The sequence below is a fragment of the Protomyctophum parallelum genome (genome assembly GCF_964188405.1).
Source record: "Protomyctophum parallelum genome assembly, chromosome: 11".
Lineage (NCBI taxonomy): Eukaryota > Metazoa > Chordata > Actinopteri > Myctophiformes > Myctophidae > Protomyctophum > Protomyctophum parallelum.
Genome location: NC_139707.1, coordinates 7,034,994 through 7,059,967, shown reverse-complemented (window position 1 = coordinate 7,059,967; position 24,974 = coordinate 7,034,994). Strand labels below are relative to the sequence as shown.

Here is a 24,974-nt window from a genome sequence, read left to right as displayed (position 1 = left end):
GGGTATACCTACCCTAGAGGACATGCAAACGCCACACAAAGGCCCTTTTGCCAACCCCACCTCGGGAATGAAAACTGATGACGCGGAGGAGAGAACACGCCCCCAGCAGCGTCCCCAGTGGGACTAGAACCCAGGACCTTCTAGCTTTGAGGCGACAGCTACTGTGCCACCGTGCCCCCTTGTATTGTGTTCTATGTTATGATGAATGATTGGTACCACAAGTACAACAACACACCAGGCTCTCTTTCTGCCCTTGTGCTAGAAAGTAACAAATGATATCTCGGCTGATGAGAAGCATTATATTCCATCAGTTTCACTCAGTTTCGCTCGGGCCGCAATTTCCCTTTTACCCTTCAGCCCCCCCTGGTATAAATACCTTCCAGCGCCCAGGCTCCTTGATAGAAACCCTCCAGTAGACCCATAAGCACCTACAACAAAAGCATGAATGATTGTGTCGCCGGCGTGGCGTCTGACATCCTGGACAATTAGGGACTTGAACGATGCTTAATTATAGATTCCAAATGAGCAGGGGAGGAGTCTCTGTGAGGGGAGGAGTCTCTGTGAGGGGAGGAGTCTCTGTGAGGGGAGGAGTCTCTGTGCGACTCCAACTACTCGAAGGGACGTTTCCAAAACAGCCAACAGCTGCGTGTGATTGACAGACATGCCCAGAGCGATACGCCGAGCAAGAGAGATGATGAGTGCCCGTGAATTATTCATCATTCTTCATGGAGAGAGAGAGAGAGAGAGAGAGAGAGAGAGAGAGAGAGAGAGAGAGAGAGAGAGAGAGAGAGAGAGAGAGAGAGAGGAGAGAGAGAGAGAGAGATGAGAGAGAGAGAGAGGGGGGGGGGGGGGGAGAGGGGGAGAGGGAGAGACTTCACAGATAACCTTTGGGAGAGCAGAGATAGGGCAGTGTGTGCCTGTGCGGACGTGCATGTTTTTGAAAGAGACCAGTACAGTATATTTGAGAAAATTGACATTGAGCCGTGTGTGTGTGTGTGTGTGTGTGTGTGTGTGTGTGTGTGTGTGAGTGATTAAGCTTGGCTCAAGAGACATTAAGACAGAGTGAGAGAGTGAGCTAGCGAGACGGGGAAGAGAAAAACAATGACACAGAGAGATAATGAGTGAGAGAGATGGAGAGAGAGAGAGAGAGAGAGAGAGAGAGAGAGAGAGAGAGAGAGACACACACACACACACAGAGAGAGAGAGAGAGAGAGACAGAGAGACACAGAGACACAGAGAGATAATGAGTGAGAGAGATGGAGAGAGAGAGAGAGAGAGAGAGAGAGAGAGACACACACACACACACACAGAGACAGAGAGAGAGAGAGAGAGAGAGAGAGAGAGAGAGACACAGAGACACAGAGAGAGAGAGGGGAAACATTCTAAATGAGCGAGAGAGATGAAAAACGGAGCATTTCAGATCCAGTTAAGTGTGAGCCCACGGGGAGTCTGGGAGCTGCTGTGTTCACACCATATCCTCACTGTCGGGGTCTGGAGGAAACCTCTTATCTCTGGATTCTAACTGTTTCTGAGGGGCGCTAGCACAATGACAATGAACTAAACTAATGTTTGGATTCTAACTGTTTCTGAGGGGCGCTAGCACAATGACAATGAACTAAACTAATGTTTGGATTCTAACTGTTTCTGAGGGGCGCTAGCACAATGACAAATGAACTAAACTAAACTAATGTTTGTGTTGGCTGAACAAACATTAAAATCACACCCGTGTGAAGTGAGCGGAGAAATGACAGCGGAGAAATGACAGAGTTACCGTGTGGGGGTCCCCGGAACATCCAGAGCCCTAGGAACGCGCCCAGGGGCCGGGTCGGTTCCAGCCAACCTTTCACTTTTTTACAAACACTCTGTCTGCTGTGGCCACTAGCTGCTACAGAGCTGATCGTGAGGTTATATCTTCCCTTCTTCTCTGGAGTCTGGAGCCTCAAAGCAGACCAGAGGTATGGAAAGCTTCCTGCCTCAAAGCAGACCAGAGGTATGGAAAGCTTCCTGCCTCAAAGCAGACCAGAGGTATGGAAAGCTTCCTGCCTCAAAGCAGACCAGAGGTATGGAAAGCTGTCGTTCCAACGCTAGGGACACATGCATCAGCAGTATATAAGCAGGAGCTGGGGATGGCAATGAAGGACCAGGAAGTCTGACGTGGCGTTGTTTTAAATCCATGATCGCGGTCGAAAAATGATGACAGTGCTTAGTAAATTTACTTAGTTACTTTCCTCCACTGATTAGCAGCTGCAAGGAAGTAAGTGGGTATGTGTGTGTGTCGCTATCGGCAGTGGTAATAAGGTTGTCACTCACAGCAGGCTCTCATTAAGAGTTCAGCTTCTCTTCTCAACCACACACACACACACACACACACACACACACACACACACACACACACACACACACACACACACACACACACACACACACACACACACACACACACACACACACACACACACACACACACACACACACACACACACACACACACACACACACACACACTTTTTGAAGTGGTTAAAATGAGTCTCAGAGTAGTCACTGCTTCTTCGCCTGGAAAGGAGCCAGCTTAGGTGGTTCGGGGCATCTGGTTAGGATGCCTCTTGAGCGTCTCCCTAGGGAGGTCCTCGACGCACGTCCCACTGGGAGGAGACCCCAGGGCAGAGGAGCAAGGATGAGATGGAGGAATCACATCGTCTCACTGGCCTTGGAACGTCTCAGGATCCCCCAGGAGGAAGTTACTAATTTTGCTCTCGAGCGGGAAGCCTGGAGCTCTCTGGTGGAGCTGTTGCCCCCGCGACCCGACTACGGATAAGCGGTTGAAGATGGGTGGATGGATGGATGGTTAAAATGATTGTGAATCTATATTAATTACTTTTGCTAAAGCCCAAGTAAGAAAAACATGAGAACAAAATGACAATCTAGGTCAGGTGCTAATAAGGGCTGAGGTTGAGTCTGGGAACTGGGAGTGAATCTGCACTTCTAACTGTAATAATTACTGTAATTGGGGCGTTGTGTCTATGCACGGTGCAATGTGTGCAATATCATCTCTGTCGGGTGACAAAAAACTGTTACTTTTCAGGACTTATTTTTTTTTTTTAATAGCAAAAGTAGCAGATCACTACAAGCTAGATACGCTTGTGGATCTGCTACTTTCGATACTGCTGTAGGATCATGAGGTAGGGCGTTGATTTACGAAAAAAACCCCACAAATGTTAGATTAGATAAGAGATTTCTGCCTGACAGCAACGATAAGCTCAATGGACTTACGCGTCGATGTTGCAGCGACCAACTGCCTCTGTGTGTGTGTGTGTGTTACCAAACACACACCCATTCCCATTCCAACTGGACTATACAGATTTCATACATATCCCTCTCATCATCCTCTCTCTCTCTCTCTCTCTCTCTCTCTCTCTCTCTCTCTGGGGGCACGGAGGTCGGCCAGGACTGCCAGCCTGCACAACAACTGTCTGACCATGTATCAAAACAATGTCAGCCCCTTCCACAAGAAATGACGGTGCAAATGTCGGCAACAAAGGCGGGAAGCGGTTTCATTTTGGCTCAGAACAAGTGCTTGCGGTTGTGACCGAGAAAATGTACAGTAAACCCCCCCCCTTCCCCCCCCCCCCCACACACACACACACACACACACGAAAAACTTAATTATAAACTGTGATTAATCATCAACCACTAGCAAAAGTAATTGGGATTCTCACAGCAGTCGTAACCATATCTCCATCTCACATAATGAATTGCTTTCTCTGGAAAAACGTGTATCTTTACAAATGGATAAAGTGGTTAAAATGAGTGTGAACACATTTCGTTTGGGGACTTTTCAAGAGTCAGATTCAAAAACAGCAAAAGTAGGCAGATCGACAAGCGCAACAAACGTCAATTTGCGCCACATAACCAGGGCTTGTAGATTTGCTACTCTTGTTTAAAACAAGGGTATGTTTTTAGTATACCCTTGGACAGAAAACATTCCACATTTTACTGTGCAAAATTCACTACCCTCCCTCTCACAACATACATACTACGTAACAGAGTGTACGGATGGAACCAATGTAGTTCCATTGGTACATTAATTAACACCGTCTGCCTGCCTGGTGTAATAGCTGTGGCTGGAGAGCAGCATTAAGCCATTCTGACCTGAGATCAGATTCATACGAGGTTTCCACTGGACACACACTGGTCTGATGAACCCATTCTGACCTGAGATCAGATTCATACGAGGTTTCCACTGGACACACACTGGTCTGATGAACCCATTCTGACCTGAGATCAGATTCTAATAAATGTCAGTCGTTCTTCGATTTTTCAAAAATAGCAGATCTACAAGCTCATATCGCGCCACCGAGTGGCGCGATATGAGCTTGTAGATCTGCTATTTTTCAATAGCTAAAGCATAACATGATGCTGACACCAAAATGGGTTCCCGTTCAGAATGGGTTAAAGTGAAGTTGTCTCCTAGTAATTAACCAGTAAGTGAAGGACAAGAGGTGAAGGAAACAACACTGTCTCCAATTATACTGACTGTATTTGAGGCCTGCATAGACATTAGGTGACACACACGTGCACGCACGCACGCACGCACGCACGCACTAATTCATCCTTTCAAAAAGATTCTTTTTGCAAGTGTTTTTAGGGGGAGGGGCGGACGGTCTCTATTATTTTACCAGGAAAATACATTGTGTGAACGGGATCATCGGCTGTTGTGGGAATTCTGTAATAAATCTAATCACTAAAACACTCGAGAACCGCTGACTTATTAGTCAGTGCTAAAATATGTGTACACATATATACACCCCGACGGGATACAGTCACACACACACACACACACACACACACACACACACACACACACACACACACACACACACACACACACACACACACACACACACACACACACACACACACACACACACACACACACACACACACACACACACACCCTTTATATCCAATGTGCACTGCACGCACGCGTGCGGACAAAGAAATGCGAAACATGCACAAAACCTCGTTCATCACCCGCCCCCCCCTGGTCAGCGTCTAGCCAAGTCGGCAGCCATAAGCACCCATCTGTTACATCTCCTTATCCACGCATTAATCAGTACACGCCCTGTCTCCCTCCATCCATCCATCCATCCATCCATCCATCCATCCATCCCACTCTCCAACACACTGGAGGGGGAAAGCTTTGAGATTCTTTCGCCAAGCACATTTTGCATATGCCCAGCATTTGTCCTCTTGCATTTAACTTAAGCCATGGTGACTGTTATAGCGGCAGTGGGCAGACAAGGCAGTGCCCAGGGAGCCCTTCAGAGCTACAGTATTAATGCTCAAGGACAACACTGACTCCATGCCGGCACAGCTAGGCTGCGATCGAACTGGCAACCTTCCTCTGACTCCCAGACAGACGACTGACTACCCTGTCCATCCATCCATCCATCCAACTTCAACCGTTTATCCGTAGTCGGGTCTCGGGGGCAACAGCTCCGCCAGAGAGCTCCAGACTCCGAGATGTTCCAATGAACGACATAAGCAGAGAAGAAGAAGCGTTATCCGGCCGAATGAACCAGAAGTGATTGTCCTCCATTGTGGCGACAGTCTGTGTTCTGCTGATCAGACTCTTAACATGGTTAGCACAACCTCAAATTAATGTTTTATTAAGCTCCCAATATCGTACTTTATCCCATTCTGAGCACTAAAAACCGATTCTACAAATGCCTTTTCCATGTAGATATATATATATATATATATATATATATATGGCCCATCTGAAATTGTTTCGTGCCAGGGACCACCAGAAGAGAAAGAAATTAAAAAATGTCCAAACATTTTTGATATTTTTCTAAAAATGTTCATAAATAGCAGATGTACAAGCTCGCAGCACGGCACAAAGTGAACACGCTGTGACCTTGTGTATATCTGCTCTTTGTTTTTAGAACCACACTGTTCTGTAAACCAGTGCTCTAAATCCTAAAGGGCGTTTCGGACACCCCCCCGAATAGAACTGAATACCTTATCTCCCCACAGACAGTGGAAATTTGCATTTATATTTGGACGTCGGCGCAGCATCAAGGAGCTATGCATCCAAAACTATATTCTCCCACGCGGGCGTGTCTGTGTGTGTGTGTGTGTGTGTGTGTCTGTGTGTGTGTGTGTGTGTGTCTGTGTGTGTGTGTGTGTGTGTCTGTGTGTGTGTGTGTGTGTGTCTGTCTGTGTGTGTGTGTGTGTGTGTGTGTGTGTGTCTGTGTGTGTGTGTGTCTGTGTGTGTGTGTGTGTCTGTGTGTCTGTGTGTGTGTGTGTGTGTGTGTGTGTGTCTGTGTGTCTGTGTGTGTGTGTGTGTGTGTGTGTGTCTGTCTGTGTGTGTGTGTCTGTGTGTGTGTGTGTGTGTCTGTGTGTGTGTGTGTGTGTCTGTGTGTGTGTGTGTGTGTGTGTGTCTGTGTGTGTGTGTCTGTGTGTGTGTGTGTGTGTGTGTCCTCTCTACTCTCGTCTCTCTACTCATTCGGCTTGTGGTTGTGTTGTCTTTTCCGGCAGTACAGATAGATGTGTGATACAGTGATGCCTTAATGCAGCCTGAATACAGACCCTGGACGAGGAGGGAAAATAAATGAGAACGGTTCGATTCAAAACACCCATGCCAGAATAAATGAGAACGGTTCGATTCAAAACACCCATGCCAGAATAAATGAGAACGGTTCGATTCAAAACACCCATGCCAGAATAAATGAGAACGGTTCAATTCAAATTCAAAACACCCAGACTGTTATCGTGGCTTTCCATTTAGCACCGCCTGAACCAAAGAAGAACCAAATGAAAACGAAGATAAATCCATCCGACTCAATTTGACTGAATATTTAACCCATTCTGACCTGAGATCAGATTCATACGAGGTTTCCGCCGGACACACACTGGTCTGATTAAACCCATTCTGACCCGAGATCAGATTTATAAAAATGTCAGTCGCTCTTCGATTTTTCAAAAAATAGCAGACCTACAAGCTCGTAGCGCGCCACTCGGTGGCGCGCTATGAGCTTGTAGATCTGCTATTTTTCAATAGCTAAAGCATAACATGATGCCGACACCAAAATGGGTTCCCGTTCAGAATGGGTTAAAGAAAAAAAACAACGAATAGAATAGTTTCTATTAGTAGGCCCCTCCCCATCTGTGAACCACATCATCCTCTCTTCACGACGTGTGTCACTGCCACAGACAGAATACTCACGTTGTCCCCAGCGTCCGGTGCGAGGGTTCAGGTAGTTTGGATACAGTCCGTTGGGGCGGTCCATTTTGGCCAGCAGCTTACGGATGTGCATCACCTGACGGAGACAAGAAGACTTAAAACATGCAACTTTTGTGAATAAAAAGTTATTTTTCAGATTAATCTAATAATCGAGAAGCACGTTGCATAGTTTTGCTATTTTCACTATTTCCGCCGGTGTATTGTAAAGATAACACAACAGAAAGACGTCTTATTATCGATTACATTGTTTGTCTGATTAACTGTTGCAAGCTTAGACCAGCAGATGTCCTGCTGTCTCAATAACGTCCAGGGAACACACTGCCCTTTTTAAAACTAATCTCCACATTCACAATATATACATAACTTTTTGCATTTTTTCATAAATTAACACCCCTACTTGATCATACCACAGCGTCACTCAAAAGCATCAAAAGTAGCAGATCCGAAAGCTCAAAACGCGACGCGTTGTAGATCTGCTACTTTAGCTATTTTTTTATTTTTTATTCCAATCCTGAGAAGTTGAACCGTTTTGGACGTATGAGGTTTTCTGGGCGACGGAGCCGAGACGCTGGCGTTCCGTTTACACAGATAGATGTTGTATTAATGCGGTCCAGTCTCTCGTCTCTGTAGGTGACCCTCTTTGAGAGCGCTGGTCATTCCATCACGATGAAACATGGTAATGGCTCGCTCACATTACAGAGTGTAATGAGTGCATAAACAAATATATCATTCTGCTGGGCGACAGGGAACACACACAAAAACGCGCACTCACACACCACACACGCTCACACACCACACACGCTCACACACCACACACCCCACACGCTCACACACCACACGCGCACGGTCCGACATTAACACAAGCACCGAGCGCGGGTAGATGTTTCACTTGCTGTGTAATGTTTCTGAAGCCAGCCGACACTTATATTTGCGACAAAACATCAGCAATGTTGGTTCAGCGCTTATCAAAATGTCAGCCTTGGCTGAGTTCATATACGGTCAATGAATGACCTAGATCTCATGTTCTCATCAGAATACCACTTAGCATTAACAAGGTCTTTCAACAAGGTGTCCCTAGTTTGGGCATGTCATGACATTTTTCATGACATCTTAAAAATAAAAAGGTAATTATTATCAAGAAGATCAAAACTAGTTCTTCACTATTCATTGTATGATCAAGTGAGTGCGCTTCACTTCCTGTACATATTCTTTTCACAGACACGAAGAACAAACTTAACTAGAAAGCAGTTCCTGTAGAAACTGCGTGGGCTCGCGTAAAATGCTTTGTATAAAGTTATTGCCGTGTCAAGTTTGAAACTCGGGGACCGGAGTAATGGTGTTACCATTGGTGTTCTAAATCTATAATCAAAATTTCGGGACTGTAGCATATTGTAAAGAAAAGTAGAAAATGCATTAAAGCTGAAGTAAAAGTTAAAAAAAGTATGAAAATGTGTAAAAACTATAGTTTAAGCAGAATAAAGTATGTGGAAGTTGTAGAAGTGTTTTTAAAGTTTTTCTTTAAATGTAAAAAAAAAAAAAAAAAATCTAAAAAATTGAAGTTTTTTCTTTTTAAGTAAAAAAGAAAAAAACATATTTTTAAGTTTTCATTTTTTTCATTTTTTTCATTTTTTTCCATTTTTTTCATTTTTTTCATTTTTTTTCAATTCTTTCATTTTTTTTTTTTTTTAATATATATTTTTTTTTTTTTTTTTTTCAAGTTTTTTAATTTTTTTTAAATTTTTTTGAAAATATTTTTTTATAAACGTGTGTGTGTGTGTGTGTGTGCGTGCGTGCGTGCGTGCACTTGCGAGAGCTGTGTAAAGGCCAGCCAATAGGAAGACAGGGTGTGTGTGTGCGTGCGTGCATGCGTGCGTGCGTGCTCTTGCGAGAGCTGTGTAAAGGCCATCCAATTGCACAAATAGCAGACCTACAAGCCCACAAGGTATCGCAGAGCAACTCATTGAGATCTTGTAACTTTAATTTCAGCCCTGTAATTAAGCTGTGAGTGGCCTGAGATATTGAGGTACACCATGTGCGATTGTGGTGTTGGTACGATCGAAAATGTGGTTATAAGAGCGAGTTAAGAATTGTCATCGCGATAATTTCCTCGTAAGGATTTTACAATTGAGGTCAATGAGCAGATTGACTGTATTTGTGTCACTTAAAAGGCCGTAGTTCACATTCTGTATGTCTCTGTGTTTTGGTGGTCACATTGTGTGAAAGAGGACATGTGTGGCTACAAAATGACCAAAGGACATGCGTGTAAAGTGAATATTTTGGCCGGGACGGCAATTTGTTTGGTAAATTTTCAAGGAAAGATTTTCTGTTCACGCACTCTAGTGAAAGAAGCCCTGCACTCTAACTTGGCACTAATTAGGCGAAACGGCCTGCGATTGAACTGCGATTTCGGAAAAAACGTTTAACGTATTCGAATACGGTTTGAACCACGAAAAAGTCCAGAGTCGTGTGAGCTTTCTAAAGTTTAAATCACGTTTCTACGACAAAGTATGCCAGAGTAATGAGGCTGCAAAAGTGAGGTTGATTTAGAGATCAATCCCATACATTGTCAATGGGAGGAGAAAACTATAAATAAAGTTAAATATTTTAAAAAGTATAAACTTTTTCAAAACAACTTTTTCACCAATTAAAGTTCAAAGATAGATGAACATTATAAAGTTTGAATGAAGTTTCAAAGTGAAAGTATGACGGAGTAATAAGAGCTCAAAAAAGTTAACTGTGAAAAATGGGACCTTTCTTCCATCAACTCTCACTATAAAGAATGTAAAAAAAAGTTAAAAAGTTAAAAAGTATAAAAAGTATAAAACTTTGTAAAAATTCTAATTGGAGCAATAATAACTGCAAAGAGCTGAACAGTTTGAAGTTTGAACTAAATTTCTAGCATAAAGTATGTGGAAGTAGTAGGGTGCCAAAAAAAGTGGCGGAAATTGGAATAAATATAAACTGAGAGTAACTAGTGTGTGCTCGCTGTGGCGAGCCCACAATTACTTATTGTACCGCGACGCTGCCACCATGTAAAAGCTTCTGACGAAAGGTACAGTGTGTGCTTGTTCAAATGATACTCAAGTGTGTGTGTGTGGGGGGGGGCAGACTGCATCTTTTAAAGTGAATGCGTATGCTGGCACTGGGAACTGGGGTTTATGCTAACAGCTAGCGGTAGACATAGAGTTAACTACTATAGGACTGTTTCAACTCCATATTTGGACCGTCACTAACCACCATTTTATACGATAATTATTGTGTCCTCTGACTATTAAAGACCAAAATGTTGTTACTCATCATCTACTAGTAATTTGACAGGTGAGTTGAAATAAAAAAGTAAATTTTAGCGCACACACACACACACACACACACACACACACACACACACACACACACACACACACACACACACACACACACACACACACACACACACACACACACACACACACACACACACACACACACACACACACACACACACACACACACACACACACACACACACACACACACACACACACACACACACACACCTTCTGATAGTAGGCAGGGTTCCCAGTCAGATATGACAGGTGAACAAACTCCATGTGCAGCGTACCAAACTCAGCCAGGATGCTGCTTCCTGCCGACGCCCAGCCCCAGTTACGACCTACCCCACTGGAGACAGACAGACAGACAGACAGACAGACAGACAGACAGACAGACAGACAGACAGACAGACAGACAGACAGACAGACACAGAGAGAGAGACGGGTGGACACAGAAATTGATTATTATACTGGACATCAAACCTGGGTCCGCCCTATAGTGTAGTGGTTAGAGCTTATGCCTTTCATGCGGAAGGTTGTGGGTTCGAACCATGCCTGGGGTCGACCTCAGTAAGGGCATGCGGGTTCTTTACGCCAATTATACAACAGGTCGTTTCGAGGAAGCAATCTGATTGGTTGTAACAGCCTTCTAGCCGTGGTTCAAACGAGCACCAATCCACACCTACTGTAATCAAAACAAATAATTCAGCTGCTCTGTTCTCACAGAGCGCAGCAAACTCGGTGGCTAGGCTAGCTAGTTTCTTGGGACATTAGTGGTCATACTGTAGTGACTACATCCGTCATTAAACAAATATGTTTTTTCAGCAATTTTCTTAGTTTTAAGGGTAACTGTTGTATAATTGCAATATTACACTCGAGGGGGTGGTTTATCGTCATTAATTCACGCCTGTGTTGCTTTAGGAACTCGCCCTGAGCCCGTTCCTGCAGCATCGCAGGCGTGCATTAATGAGGTTAAACCACCCCCAGATCTGAGCTAAGTCTCCTGAGGAGGCGCGTCTGAAGCCTGTCCTGGACGGGGTATCGGTATGTAAAAACAAATCCATGCTGGACATCAAACCTACTCAGGCATCATGACATGAGGATGGACATCAAACCTACTCAGGCATCATGACATGAGGATGGACAGTGGGCCACACGGACACATCAAACCTACTCAGGCATCATGACATGAGGATGGACAGTGGGCGACACGGACACATCAAACCTACTCAGGCATCATGACATGAGGATGGACAGTGGGCGACACGGACACATCAAACCTACTCAGGCATCATGACATGAGGATGGACAGTGGGCGACACGGACACACACATGTATCCAATCCTACTCAGGCATCATGACATAGGATGGACAGTGGGCCACACGGGGACACACATGTATCCGGCACATTCAGTCCCGTGCCGGAGGTGCCTGTGTCACAGCTATCCTAGAAACAGTGGTTTTCAACCTTTTCATATCAAGGCCCATTATTTATTTGGCATTTGAGCCACGGACCAAAAATATAGGAATCATTAAAGGGAACGTTAAGGAATGTGATGAAGGCTGAATGAAGATGAAGGCTGGCTAAGCGAGGCTAGCCGATCAGGGCATTGAGCCCATGTCGTGAGTCCGCCCTCCTGCCCGCTTTGGTCATTCTACTGACCAAAGCGACCTCACCTCTTGAGGTTGACCATGGCCCAGGGGATGCCTGTGGGAGTGTTGAAGGCAGGGAGCAGCTTCTCAGCCAACTGCACCGCCTTTAGCTTGAACATCTGAGAGAGAGAGAGAGAGAGAGAGAGAGAGAGAGAGAGAGAGAGAGAGAGAGAGAGAGAGAGAGAGAGAGAGCACAACAGGTGGATGAGAAGAATATGGAGGAAACGTAGTTAGAAAAACGACACCACATCCAAACTAATGTTGTCATCTAATGGGGTGAAGAGGTGACGTGCATGTCAGCCTCCAGAGAGACGAGCTCCTGTTCATGTATAAAACAACAACATAGACACGCAGAGAGACAGAGGCCAGGGGTTGAAGGAAGGAGAGAGACAGACGGGCGCGACAACAGCAGACTGCACATCTCACCATGCACCCAAAACATTGTGTATTGTGGCCAAGTCCGACATTTGTGAAAATGTGAAAGGATCCCTATGGACTAGGGGCGTCTCCCTAGGGAGGTCCTCGATGCACGTCCCACTGGGAGGAGACCCCGGGGCAGACCAAGGATCACGTCCCACTGGGAGGAGACCCCGGGCAGACCAAGGATCACGTCCCACTGGGAGGAGACCCCGGGGCAGACCAAGGATCACGTCCCACTGGGAGGAGACCCCGGGGCAGACCAAGGATCACGTCCCACTGGGAGGAGACCCCGGGCAGACCAAGGATCACGTCCCACTGGGAGGAGACCCCGGGGCAGACCAAGGATCACGTCCCACTGGGAGGAGACCACGGGCAGACCAAGGATCACGTCCCACTGGGAGGAGACCCCGGGGCAGACCAAGGATCACGTCCCACTGGGAGGAGACCCCGGGGCAGACCAAGGATCACGTCCCACTGGGAGGAGACCCCGGGGCAGACCAAGGACCACGTCCCACTGGGAGGAGACCCCGGGGCAGACCAAGGATCACGTCCCACTGGGAGGAGACCCCGGGGCAGACCAAGGATCACGTCCCACTGGGAGGAGACCCCGGGGCAGACCAAGGATCACGTCCCACTGGGAGGAGACCCCGGGGCAGACAAAAGGATCACGTCCCACTGGGAGGAGTCGCCGGGGCAGACCAAGGCGCAGATGGAGGGATTACATCATTGGCCTTGGAATGTCTCGGGATCCCCCAGGAGGAAGTCACTAACGTTTCTCTGGAGAGGGAAGTCTGGAGCTCTCTGGTGGAGTCGGGTCCTGCGACCCGACTACGGATAAGCGGTTGAAGATGGATGGATGGATGAATGAAAGGACCCCCCCTCCCCCCCCCCACACACACACTCTAGCGTCGATTCCTAAAAAATTAACACAATATGTCAAATGATGACGTTTTAGTAATATTGTTCCTGCATTGTTCTACATACTGCCATCCAGGTGAAGAAATCACAGATTCAGGCTTCAACCTTTGCTTTTATAGGAAATATCTGAGACCAATTGCTAGTTTGACCACTTCAAATGCTCTCATCTTTAACCCATTCTGACCTGAGATCAGATTCTAAAAATGTCTTCTACATCCTGACAGTTTTCTGAAAAAGCTATGTTTCTATATGTCAGTCGTTTGATTTTTCAAAAATAGCAGACCTACAAGCTCATAGCGCGCCACTCGGTGGCACGCTATGAGCTTGTAGATCTGCTATTTTTCAATAGCTAAAGCATAACATAATGCTAACACCAAAAGGGGTTCCAACAAGCATTGTACATTGAGAGCTTGTGGATCGGCTATTTTCGATGTGCAACATCGAAAAGGACTGAAGGCGACTGAACATTAATCCATGAGACAGACAGAAAGACAGTCAGACTACATTATGCTCCAGGGATGAGGAGGTTTACGGAGGGAAATTGAACGCAATTATTTGGTACACAATCACTGTCTCTCTCTCCCAGCCAGGCATGGCAGAGTACCGCTGGGACAGACAAACACTTAACAGGGAGAAGAGGTGCAGGAGGGCAAACCGTGTTTGATATCTTTAATGTCCCATTGATTTCTCCTTGCTCCTTATTGTCCTCGGACTTCAAAGTTATACCAATCAAAGTAGAAAACAAGGGTTAAATGGTCCTTAACACTCACATGACTGAAGTAAGGTCAAGTAAATGGTAAATGGTAAATGGTGCATTTATATAGCGCCTTTTACCAAGGCGCTTTACAGAGATTGTGCATTACATTCACCCATTCATACACCGATGGCAGCGGAAACCATGCAAGGCACCAACTAGCACATTGGGAGCAATTAGGGGTTCAGTGTCTTGCTCAAGGACACTTCGACAGTAACTCTGGGGGAGCCCGGGTTCGAACTGGCAACCTTACGGTTACCATCCAGGCACTCTACCCCTGAGCCACCACCGCCCCTGTACCACACAATAGTCTACAGTACTTGCCAGAATGTGAACCCGGTTATTTTGAGTACCCTAAGGTTTTATGTTAGAAATGTTTATGAGTATGGGTTCCCAGCATTTAGAAACTGCTGCATAATTAACATAATAAGCTGGAGTACCATTGACATCCAATATAAGGCAACATTTTCTAAATGTAATTATGCTTTAAGTAGCATGTGACGGGTCAAACTAGGGGGTTTTCATGATTCTGAATCTATTGCAAGCATTAGTTTTGCACAAAAATATCACTCCTTGGGCTAAATGTGGCCATAGCCACTTTAATGGGTGTTTTTCATGCACAACTAAAGATTAACACACCACTCTGCTCATCATACACACACACGCACGCACGCACGCACCCAACATACGGTATCCACTATTACTATTAAGGTCATCCACCCATTAAGTGGGGTCATTTATGGGCTGTAGCCTGCAGGCGCTCGGAGCACAAAGCACCCAGCAGAGCACACTGACACAAAGCATACAGAGCACCATTTCTCAACACGCTGTATAAGGGATGAGTCCTTTAACACAGAGAGAGAGAGAGAGAGAGAGAGAGACAGAGACAGAGACAGAGACAGAGACAGAGACAGAGACAGAGACAGAGACAGAGACAGAGACAGAGAGAGAGAGAGAGAGAGAGAGAGATAGAGAGAAATGGAGAGAGACAGAGAAAGATGGGGATAGAGAGAGAGAGAGAGAGAGAGAGAGAGAGAGAGAGAGAGAGAGAGAGAGAGAGAGAGAGAGAAATGGAGAGAGAGAGAAATGGAGAGAGAGAGAAATGGAGAGAGACAGAGAAAGATGGGGATAGAGAGAGAGAGAGAGAGAGAGAGAGAGAGAGAGAGAGAGAGAGAGAAATGGAGAGAGAGAGAAATGGAGAGAGACAGAGAAAGATGGGGAGAGAGAGAGAGAGAGAGAGAGAGAGAGAGAGAGAGAGAGAGAAAGATGGAGAGAGAGAGTGTGTGATTGTATGCGTGAGTGAGTGAGGGAGTGATGGGAGTGAGTGAGTGAGTGAGTGAGTGAGTGAGTGAGTGAGTGAGTGAGTGAGTGAGCGAGCGAGCGAGCGAGCGAGAGAGTGAGTGAGTGAGTGAGCGAGCGAGCGAGAGAATGAGAGAGATGGAGGGAGGGTGAAGATGTATGGAACACCGTCCCCCTCCCTTGAACGAGCGACAGAGAGCGCGATAACAAGACGAGTGCAGCTGGTGAATGCATAAGCAGCCCCCTCGGCTACATCTGAGGCCGAGATGGAGGTCAAACCAGAGAGAGAGAGAGAGGGGGGGGGGGGGGGTGGATGGAGAGGTGAAGAGAGAGGTGGGGAGAGAGGATAAGAGATGGCGAGGGGGGAGAAACGGGCAGAGGGAGGGAGAGAGAGAATGAGAAAAGAGGAGATTAAAGAAAGGAAGAGAGCGAAGCAGAGAGAATGAGAGAGGCTGTGGTGGAAACAAAGTACATTCATTTACTTAAGCGCAAATAACATGCATTTTAAAACTGCTTTTAATATTTAATATCATATTGTCTATGTCCCTCAAAGTTATTTCTAATGGTTTGAGCCTCAACCTAACCTGACGCTGCCAGATGAGGGCGGTATTGGGTAACCATGTTCCCCAACACAGCACTCATCTGGGATCTCTCAGGCAGTTGAGCTGACAAAAATCCGTTCCGTACCGGACCAATCAGCGTGAGCTAAGGGCGGGATATGTGCGAAACCGGATGTGAAACTATATAGACACGTCAATATGATTGGTTGTGTTTGCACGCCCACACGGTGATAGACAGACGGTCCCATCCAATCATCTACCAAGTATCTTGAAAAAAAGGAACAGCCCCGTCATCGAATTTGCTTCCGCGATCCCAGATCCCAATAAGCTGTGAAACAAATTTGTGTAGCAAGCTTCTTGGATCTGGCAGCGTCAGGTTAGCCTCAACCGCCACTCTGATATAACCAGGCCTTATCATTTCTTTCTGGACTTTGAAAGCAGTTTTAGATGCAGTACCACAATGTCCTGAGGTGGTGCTGATATGCAGATGATAATGCAGATTATTTAATATTTGAGTCATTATAATACTAATGCTAGATAAAACCAGGCTTGTTTCCATTACACGCCAGCTTGGAAAATCAACAATGGTGAACATTGTAAACAAAGTGGAAATTTGGAACTGAAGGCTAAAGAAGAGGAGGAATTATAAAAAGTAGGGTGACATTGATGACATCACGATGAGACCAAAATCAGTTGAGCTGTTCCTGAGAGCAATTTCCATTAAAGCAACTGTATGATATGAAAGCCTGATTGTTCAAAATTGGTTATTTGTGGTGATAGAAAACACATATGGGAGCCCCAGAAACACAAAAGAAATGGAAAAAGTTGAATTTTATGTTATAGGTCCTTTAACTCTTTTATTGTGGCTAGCTGTTAACATAAAACCCAGTGCCCACTGTAAGAGAGGGAGTACCCCCCCCCCCCCCCCTCCCGTGACACACACACACTCACTCACTCACTCACTCACTCACACACACACACACACACACACACACACACACACACACACACACACACACACACACACACACACACACACACACACACACACACACACACACACACACACACACACACACACACACACACACACACACACACACACACACACACACACACACACACACACACACTGCTATCATTAGTGCGAGCGGACACTGTTTACATGTCATGGCAGAAGATCCACCAATGCAAGGACAGCTCTGTCTTAAACATTGTGTCTTAAACATTTTCTACAATCGTAAAGCAGGCAAAGGACCAGTGAGATCACACACAGTCCGCTCTCAGAGGGGCAATGTGCACTATCCAGTTGTTCCAAATTTGGTAGAAATTGTCTAATCTAGTTCTTAACATGTATGTTAATTTCTCCATTTTGAAAATATCCAGGACTATTCCATGCCAATCGTCCATTGTGGGTGTGATTGGGGTTAGCCATCTTCTTGTTATTGACTTTTTGCTAGACCTGCTATTTTTATTTTCAAAAGATTTGTATACATTTAAAAACTTGAAATGGAACATTCTGCATAATGAGTACTTTATAGAGCTGGGACTTGATTAAAAAAATTAATCTAATTAATCAGAGGCTTTGCGATTAATTAATCTAGATTAATCGCATTTTAATCGCATATCAATATTCAACCCGAGAACAGCGAGAAACCTTTTTTTTAATGTTTTTTGGTATCCCAGTGAATCAACGAATAGTGACTACAGGATACCACTCATTTTCATCATTTTACTGTCATTAATATACCTGTTGTGGAAATAATAATAAAAAGTCACCCCATTCTGTGTTGCCTAGAACTGGAGGTCTGAAAAAAAAATTGTAACAGTAACAAGTACATCTCAGTGACATCACAAAGCTGTACTTACTTCATATTGTTACTGTTTTTTGTCAGACCTCCAGTTCTAGGCAACACAAAATGGGGTGACTTTTTATTATTTCCAGTTTTCAGTACTATAGAAAAGCGCCCAGTGAGAAACGTTCCGCGGTGAAAAAAAGGTGCGATTAATTTATCTGTAGTTAATCGCGATTAATTTTTCTGTAGTTAATTAATCTAAATTAATCGCAATTAGTCCCGGCCCTAGTACTTTAGTTACATTTTGATGCCAATACTTTTACTCAAGCAGCAGGGAAAGTCGGCAGTGAAGGCAGACAGGGTGGAGACAGAGACAGAGAGAGAGAGAATGTGAAATGAGAGAGACAGAGAGTGACATGCAAAAGAGGAGAAACAGACTAGCGGAAAGAGGTGTGTGTGTGTGTGTGAGAGAGAGAGAGAGTTCTCTGTTGGCCCACACAGTGAGGAAATTCTTGTCCATATTATTCCTACACTGCTGACCATGCACGCACGCACGCACGCACACACACACACACACACACACACACACACACACACACACACACACACACACACACACACACACACACACACACACACACACACACACACACACACACACACACACACACACACACACACACACACACACACACACACACACACACACACACACACACACACACACACACACACACACACACACACATTTTGCTTTACCTCCATTAATCCCCTCTCTGTCCAGACAGTGTGTGTGTGTGTGGGTCCATTTTTAATGGACAGTGTAGTGTCTGAGCATGGAGGAGGAAAAGCCCTTCAGACAGTGAGAGACCAGTAGGATTTGTTCAAAGAAAGTGAATGTTAGAGCCTGGCATTTGGGGGGGAAAGTGAGTAACCAGGCTATTTAACATACTTTAAGGGTGCTGAATCTGAAAAACAGCCGACTATTGTAAAATTTCTTTTTTTTTTAAATATTATTCCTCCAGATTCTGTCCAAAACTCCCACACATAGTTACACAGTATCTCTATAGTCATGTGTTCAAGACAGATCTGTCCGATATTTCATATTCCATCCTAATTGGCCAACATTGGCTTTCAAAGTTTGCAGGATTGGCCCGTTTTGAACAAAAAGCCTCAAATCATCCAAATGCTTTCATCATACAGTCTGGAGCAACGGAAGAGCTGTCATGAGTCAAATATAAAGTGGATACTGGTCCGTAGAACTAATACATGTCAAACTGGGGGTCCTTGAAATTAAACGGTTTGAGAATCACTGCTAGAGCCGGAAAAGTATTTCTCTTACGGGGGTCCCTGGCATATCTTTTCAAATGGGGGTCCACGGGCTAATTAGTGTCATCTTGGGGGTCCTTGACATTAAAAAAATGGGAATTGGGAATATGGAGGTAAGAGGTTTCTGCCCGACAGCAAGGATATAATACTGGGATAGACGGATACACATTAAATACGCTGTTAACCCATTCTGAACGGGCACCCATTTTGGTGTCAGCATCATGTTATGCTTTAGCTATTTAAAAATAGCAGATCTACAAGCTCATATCGCGCCACCGAGTGGCGCGATACGAGCTTGTAGGTCTGCTATTTTTGAAAAATCGAAGAACGACTGACATTTTTTAGAATCTGATCTCAGGTCAGAATGGGTTCATCAGACCAGTGTGTGTCCGGCGGAAACCTCGTATGAATCTGATCTCAGGTCAGAATGTTCAACATACATGAACCATTGTGCGCGCGTACTGTACGTCCTCTCACTGTGTTGACATGTAATAGAGCTCCCTAACAGGATTAGAAGGTACTGTGTAGGCCATGAGAGAGAGAGAGAGAGAGAGAGAGAGAGAGAGAGAGAGAGAGAGAGAGAGAGAGAGAGAGAGAGAGAGAGAGCAGACAGGATTAAAAGCAGCCGGCATGTCTGTCTACCTGCTGCCTGCCTGTCTACCTGCCTGTCTGCCTGCTGCCTGCCTGTCTGTCTGCCTGTCTACCTGCCTGCCTGTCTGTCTAACTGCCTGCCTGCCTGCCTGCCTGCCTGTCTGTCTGTCTGCCTGTCTACCTACTATGCATTTGGCCGTATTTGACCATATAAGGAGTTCCTCCCTGTCCCCAGTTAACCCCTGGGGTAAAAAAAAACCTTAGGTTTCGTTTTTGGCTATAGGGTTAGCCAGCCTTCATCCCATCAGGATGAGAGGGGCCTTCCTCCAATCATGATCGAGTGCCCCCCCCCCCCCCCCCCCCACTGTAGTGCGTGTGTATGTGCACATCTTGTTATACCGGGGCGGACCGGGGTTTTTTTTCCCATATCATCCAAATCACTGAATGTTCCTTAAATAGATTATTTCATCAGTGGGGCGTGGCATGGAGGTGACAAGCCTGTGGCACTGTTGAGGTGTTATGGATAGCAGCTTTAGATTAATGACCCCATGCTTCTTTGGATTTGAGTCACATAACTTAGGGACAGGCAGTCAGTGAGCCCCGCCTCTCTCCCCCTCTCTCTCTCTCCCAGTGAGTCTACACAATTAGAAAACGTAGAAAACATGTTATTTTGATCAACATGGCCTGTTATCTCTCGTAATGGTACCATTGGCCAACATCAATACAGTTCTTTAGTTTGGGTCTGGAATAAGGCTAAATCTCATCAAATGGTGGTCCGTGGCTCAAATGCAGAATAAATAATGGGCCTTGATATGAAAAATCTTGAAAACCACTGATTTAAGGTGTATTTAGAACGCATACAAAATATGCGATTAATTTGCGATTAATCACAGTTAACTATGGACAATCATGCGATTAATCGAGTTAAATATTTTAATCGATTGACAGGCCTAATTGTTTTACACATAATAGGTAGTTAAACAACTAGTCGACTACTCGACTAGAAACTAGGCAAATAGTCAACTAGCAAAGCCGTAGCATGGCCCCTTTGTACACTCTCACCTTTCTTCTTTTGCATAGACTCCCCAAATATGGAGTCTATGCAGACGTCAGACGACATATATGCACACTGGGCAGGGCCCTGTCCAGAGCACGGGCAGAGAGAGGGCCTTTTTGCCGCGGTTCTGGACAACCATGGGTCCGACCGACTCGACACTCCCTGTGGGGGACCGTGTGGAACGTGTGTCGAATTTGAAGTCGGTGGGGGGGGGGGATACGGTTCTCGAGTTACGATTACACAAATGGTGTCTTGTCTAATCTGAAGCCTTACATTAGATCGCTCTTTTCCGCCACCATTTTTCTGTGCTTTTCACACCCCTTATTTCTTCCCAACGTAGTCGTTATACCAATGGATTCCTGGCCACACACATTCTGTCTGGTCGTCGTCACTGCCGTTGTATCCTACTGACTACTGTATCCTCCAGTGAGGAGCCCCCACCGGGAGGATGTACTGTTGTATCCTACTGACTCCCCCTCCAGTGAGGAGCCCCCACCGGGAGGATGTACTGTTACAATTTAGGCATTTAGCAGACGCTCTTAATCCAGAGCGACTTACATTAAGCAAGAACAAAAGCATGGGAATACATCACAAAAGCATTTATCATAAAACATGCGTAAGCTAAGAAAGTAACAGTGGAATATCTATATTATGAGACTATACATATAAACTATATATATATATACTACTATGCTATACATATGTACTATGGCGTGCTATGACTATATACAATACAATTATAGTGCTGTCTACATAACATGCTATAAGTCTGTATCAGATGCTATCTAAGTCTACAGAAATGCTATCTAAGGGGGTAGGGTAAGTGCTATGGGCCATGATGGAGTCTGAAAAGGTGGGTTTTCAGACTACGGTGGAAGATTGGGAGTGATGCTGCAGTTCTGACTGCAATGGGAAGTGCATTCCACAGTTTTGGAGCCAGAAGGGAGAAGAGTTTGGGACGTGTGGAGCGTTGTCCCGGCGTTTTTAGTGAGGGTACTTCCAGCATCCCTGCGTTGGCTGATCTGAGTGCGCGGGAGGGTTTGTAGGGTTCAATCATACTTGCAAGATATGGGGGAGCCATACCTTTGGTTGCCTTGAATGCCAGCATCAGAGTTTTGTATTCTGTGCGGGCAGCGACCGGGAGCCAGTGTTGCCGGGAGCTTACTGTTGTATCCTACTGACTCCCCCTCCAGTGAGGAGCCCCCACCGGGAGGATGTAAAAAGCTTTAGAGCTTTACCTCCCCGCCCAACACTCCCTGCTGACAGAGAGTACGAGTACGTGCCTTTGATCTTATTATAGATTGGCCAATTCTTCCTGTTTTCTTTTTCGATTTCTCACCTATTTTTCAACCGTCTCGTTCACATTAAGGCTGCAACAACGAATCGATTAAATCGATAAAAATCGATAATTAAATTCGTTGCCAACGAATTATCTTATCGATTATTATCGCGGGTGTTTTCCAACATTAAAATGTAGTAAAGCTGCTTTCTTTTTACCGTTCCGTAACGGCACTAGGCTGAACGAACAATATGCAACGGGTCGGTATAAACACAACACAGGGCGCGTTCGGAAATAGCGCACTGAGCGCACTGTGCAATGCAAACTAATAGGCGAGTGCGCTCCCGGTGTGCATTTCCAAACGCACCCACAATATTGTCTTGAACGTGACCAGAGCGCCCGGTCCGCATCTACCCCTCTCTCTCCCAACTAACTTCAGTCTCCCCCACACACACACACACACACACACACACAGAGGGAGAGCGTCAGCTCTGTGGCTGCGATGATCTGCTTGCAAAATGCCCCAAACAGGTCCCAAAACATGGCATTTGTGAGCACGGCCACTGTCCATATTTGTTTGTCTTATGACAAAAAATGCTCCACAATGTCTGAATCTGTGAGCTTGCAGGCTGTCTACGACGAGCACTATAGCTTGTAGTGTAGTGTAGCTTGCTAACGATCGTTAGCTCCTCATTTGTTCCACCTGTGTAATCACAGCAGCGCATTGAAGTGGGCACAGGGCAAAAATCTCCGTGAAGTGAACGTTTTTGCTTAATGATTTATTCAGTGCTGTTTAACTTTAGCAATATGTGATACTAGAGCCTAGACCCTAGAGAACATGCCAATATGGCTGCTATAAGAACGGTTTCCCCTATCAGCTAGCTATACTTGTAACTTGTGTGCACTGTGTGTGTGTGTGTGTGTGTGTGTGTGTGTGTGTGTGTGTGTGTGTGTGTGTGTGACTGTGTGCGTGCATGCGTGTCCACACAGACTGTGTAGGACAGTGGTTCTCATAGTAGGAGTTCCAGCTACATTATAGATAGTTAGGAAGTAAATGGTGCATTTATATAAGTAAACCAAGTGGACCCTAAAGGGTCTGTAACAGAGAGTGCAAAAATGGAACCAAATGGACTCACAATTGATTTTACCATAGAAATAAAAAAATAAAAATTGGGGTCCCAGAGATAGAAATGGAAAGAGACAGTCAGCTATACACGGTCAACATTACAGATTACAGTATCATTACAAGTAGGAATGGCAATGAAATCAAATTGGATAAAAAAGGGGGTAAAATATTAATTTTGAATGAGTATTCATTTTTATTGTCTTTATTGTTAGTTACAACATGCCTAAAATTATTTGAAGCTAATTTTTTTAAGTAATTGCAAAAAGGTGCCATAATCCGATTAATCGATTCATCGTTTAAATAATCGGCCGATGAATCGATTATGAAATTAATCGTTAGTTGCAGCCCTAGTTCACATCCATCTTTATGCTGTGAGAATGAACACCAGTGTATCTCCTGACCTTCCGACAGGTTACAGAACCGGAACGATCATTAAAATAAAACCACAGCGGAACTAATAAAACACCGTGGCTGTAATGAGCGAGCGTATGCAGCGGGACACAAACGCGGCCGAAAACCTGCCGCCAACCAGACTGAATGAAACCCAGGGGGTGAAGTGCACTTTGCAGCCACGCCAACATTCAACTGTAGAAATGAAACAAACTTTTTAATGAGGTCAGAAAACCATTCCAACGAGCCCGGTAGTGATCGTGGTGTTTTTATACTCATTACATGAAGACAAATAAAGGGTTTTTCTTTCAGACTGGAAGGGAGTCACGCAGGCGGTCTAGCCTGGATCAAAGATGCGAAGTGAGGTGCGCTCAAATCATCGTAACATCATCATAAAGAATGGTGGTCACTTATTGGCCAAGAGTTCCCACCGACGTACATTATGCCGATTTGCTCAGACACATAATTATGACGTAAAGTCTCCGTTCATTGTCAATGGCATTTAATGTTTGTGCTCAGACAACACAAACATTACACACTATAGCCTTTTAGGGGCTAGCGCCCATCAAAAACAACATAATAAACAGACATGGCAACAGCGCCCAATGTCCATGACCGCCCCCTTAGAATATATATTAATAGAGACGGCACCGAATTTCTCCTCCCACCCACTTGCATTAAGTTGCTCAAAAGCGCATGAGGCGATTTCACTCCTCCTTCCGGGTAGGAACAGAGTGCATTCTGGGACTGATTGGGCCAAACACATGACTGGCCGTTGACTATCATTGCACGCGTTCAGCGTTCACGTGTCATCATGAACGTGCACAATGATAGTCAACGGACCAGCGCGTTCATGTGTTTTGGCCCAGCGCTGCAATACCAAATTCGGCCACTATGTCCATTTGGCCTCAGGGTTTCCTCCGGGTGCTGTCTCTATTCATATATAGTCTAAGGCACCCCCCAGTGTGCCCTGACCCTCACACGCTGGGCTCCTCTCTCTCTGACTTATTGTTCCATCTGTTTACCCGTAGGCTCAAGTCTTGAGGCTATAGAGTTGCTTTGTTGAGACCATAGACTGTAAAAAAATATGGACAAAGCGTTCTCCGGGTCTAATATGGACGTAAAATGAAGCCTGTCAGTCCTTGAACTGTAAGTCGCCATCTTTGCAGATCCGTTTGGGCCCAGCTGGCCATTGGCTGGCCCAGACAACGTTCTTCGTTGGTTTTTATTTTGACAAAATAT

At 45.3% G+C, this 24,974-nt stretch overlaps 1 protein-coding gene across 1 annotated transcript in view; it reads right to left on the bottom strand.

Annotated features, from left to right (window-relative positions):
• Positions 1–12,332, bottom strand: part of man1a2 (mannosidase, alpha, class 1A, member 2) — a gene marked incomplete at its 5' end in the record, with an annotated part of 30,803 nt that extends 18,471 nt beyond the window's left edge. The window contains 3 exons of the mRNA XM_083776127.1: positions 7,232–7,325; positions 10,786–10,909; positions 12,238–12,332. Coding sequence (XP_083632253.1) covers positions 7,232–7,325; positions 10,786–10,909; positions 12,238–12,332 — 313 coding nt within the window. The remainder of the gene's footprint in view (positions 1–7,231; positions 7,326–10,785; positions 10,910–12,237) is intronic.
• Between the last annotated feature and the right edge of the window lie 12,642 nt (positions 12,333–24,974).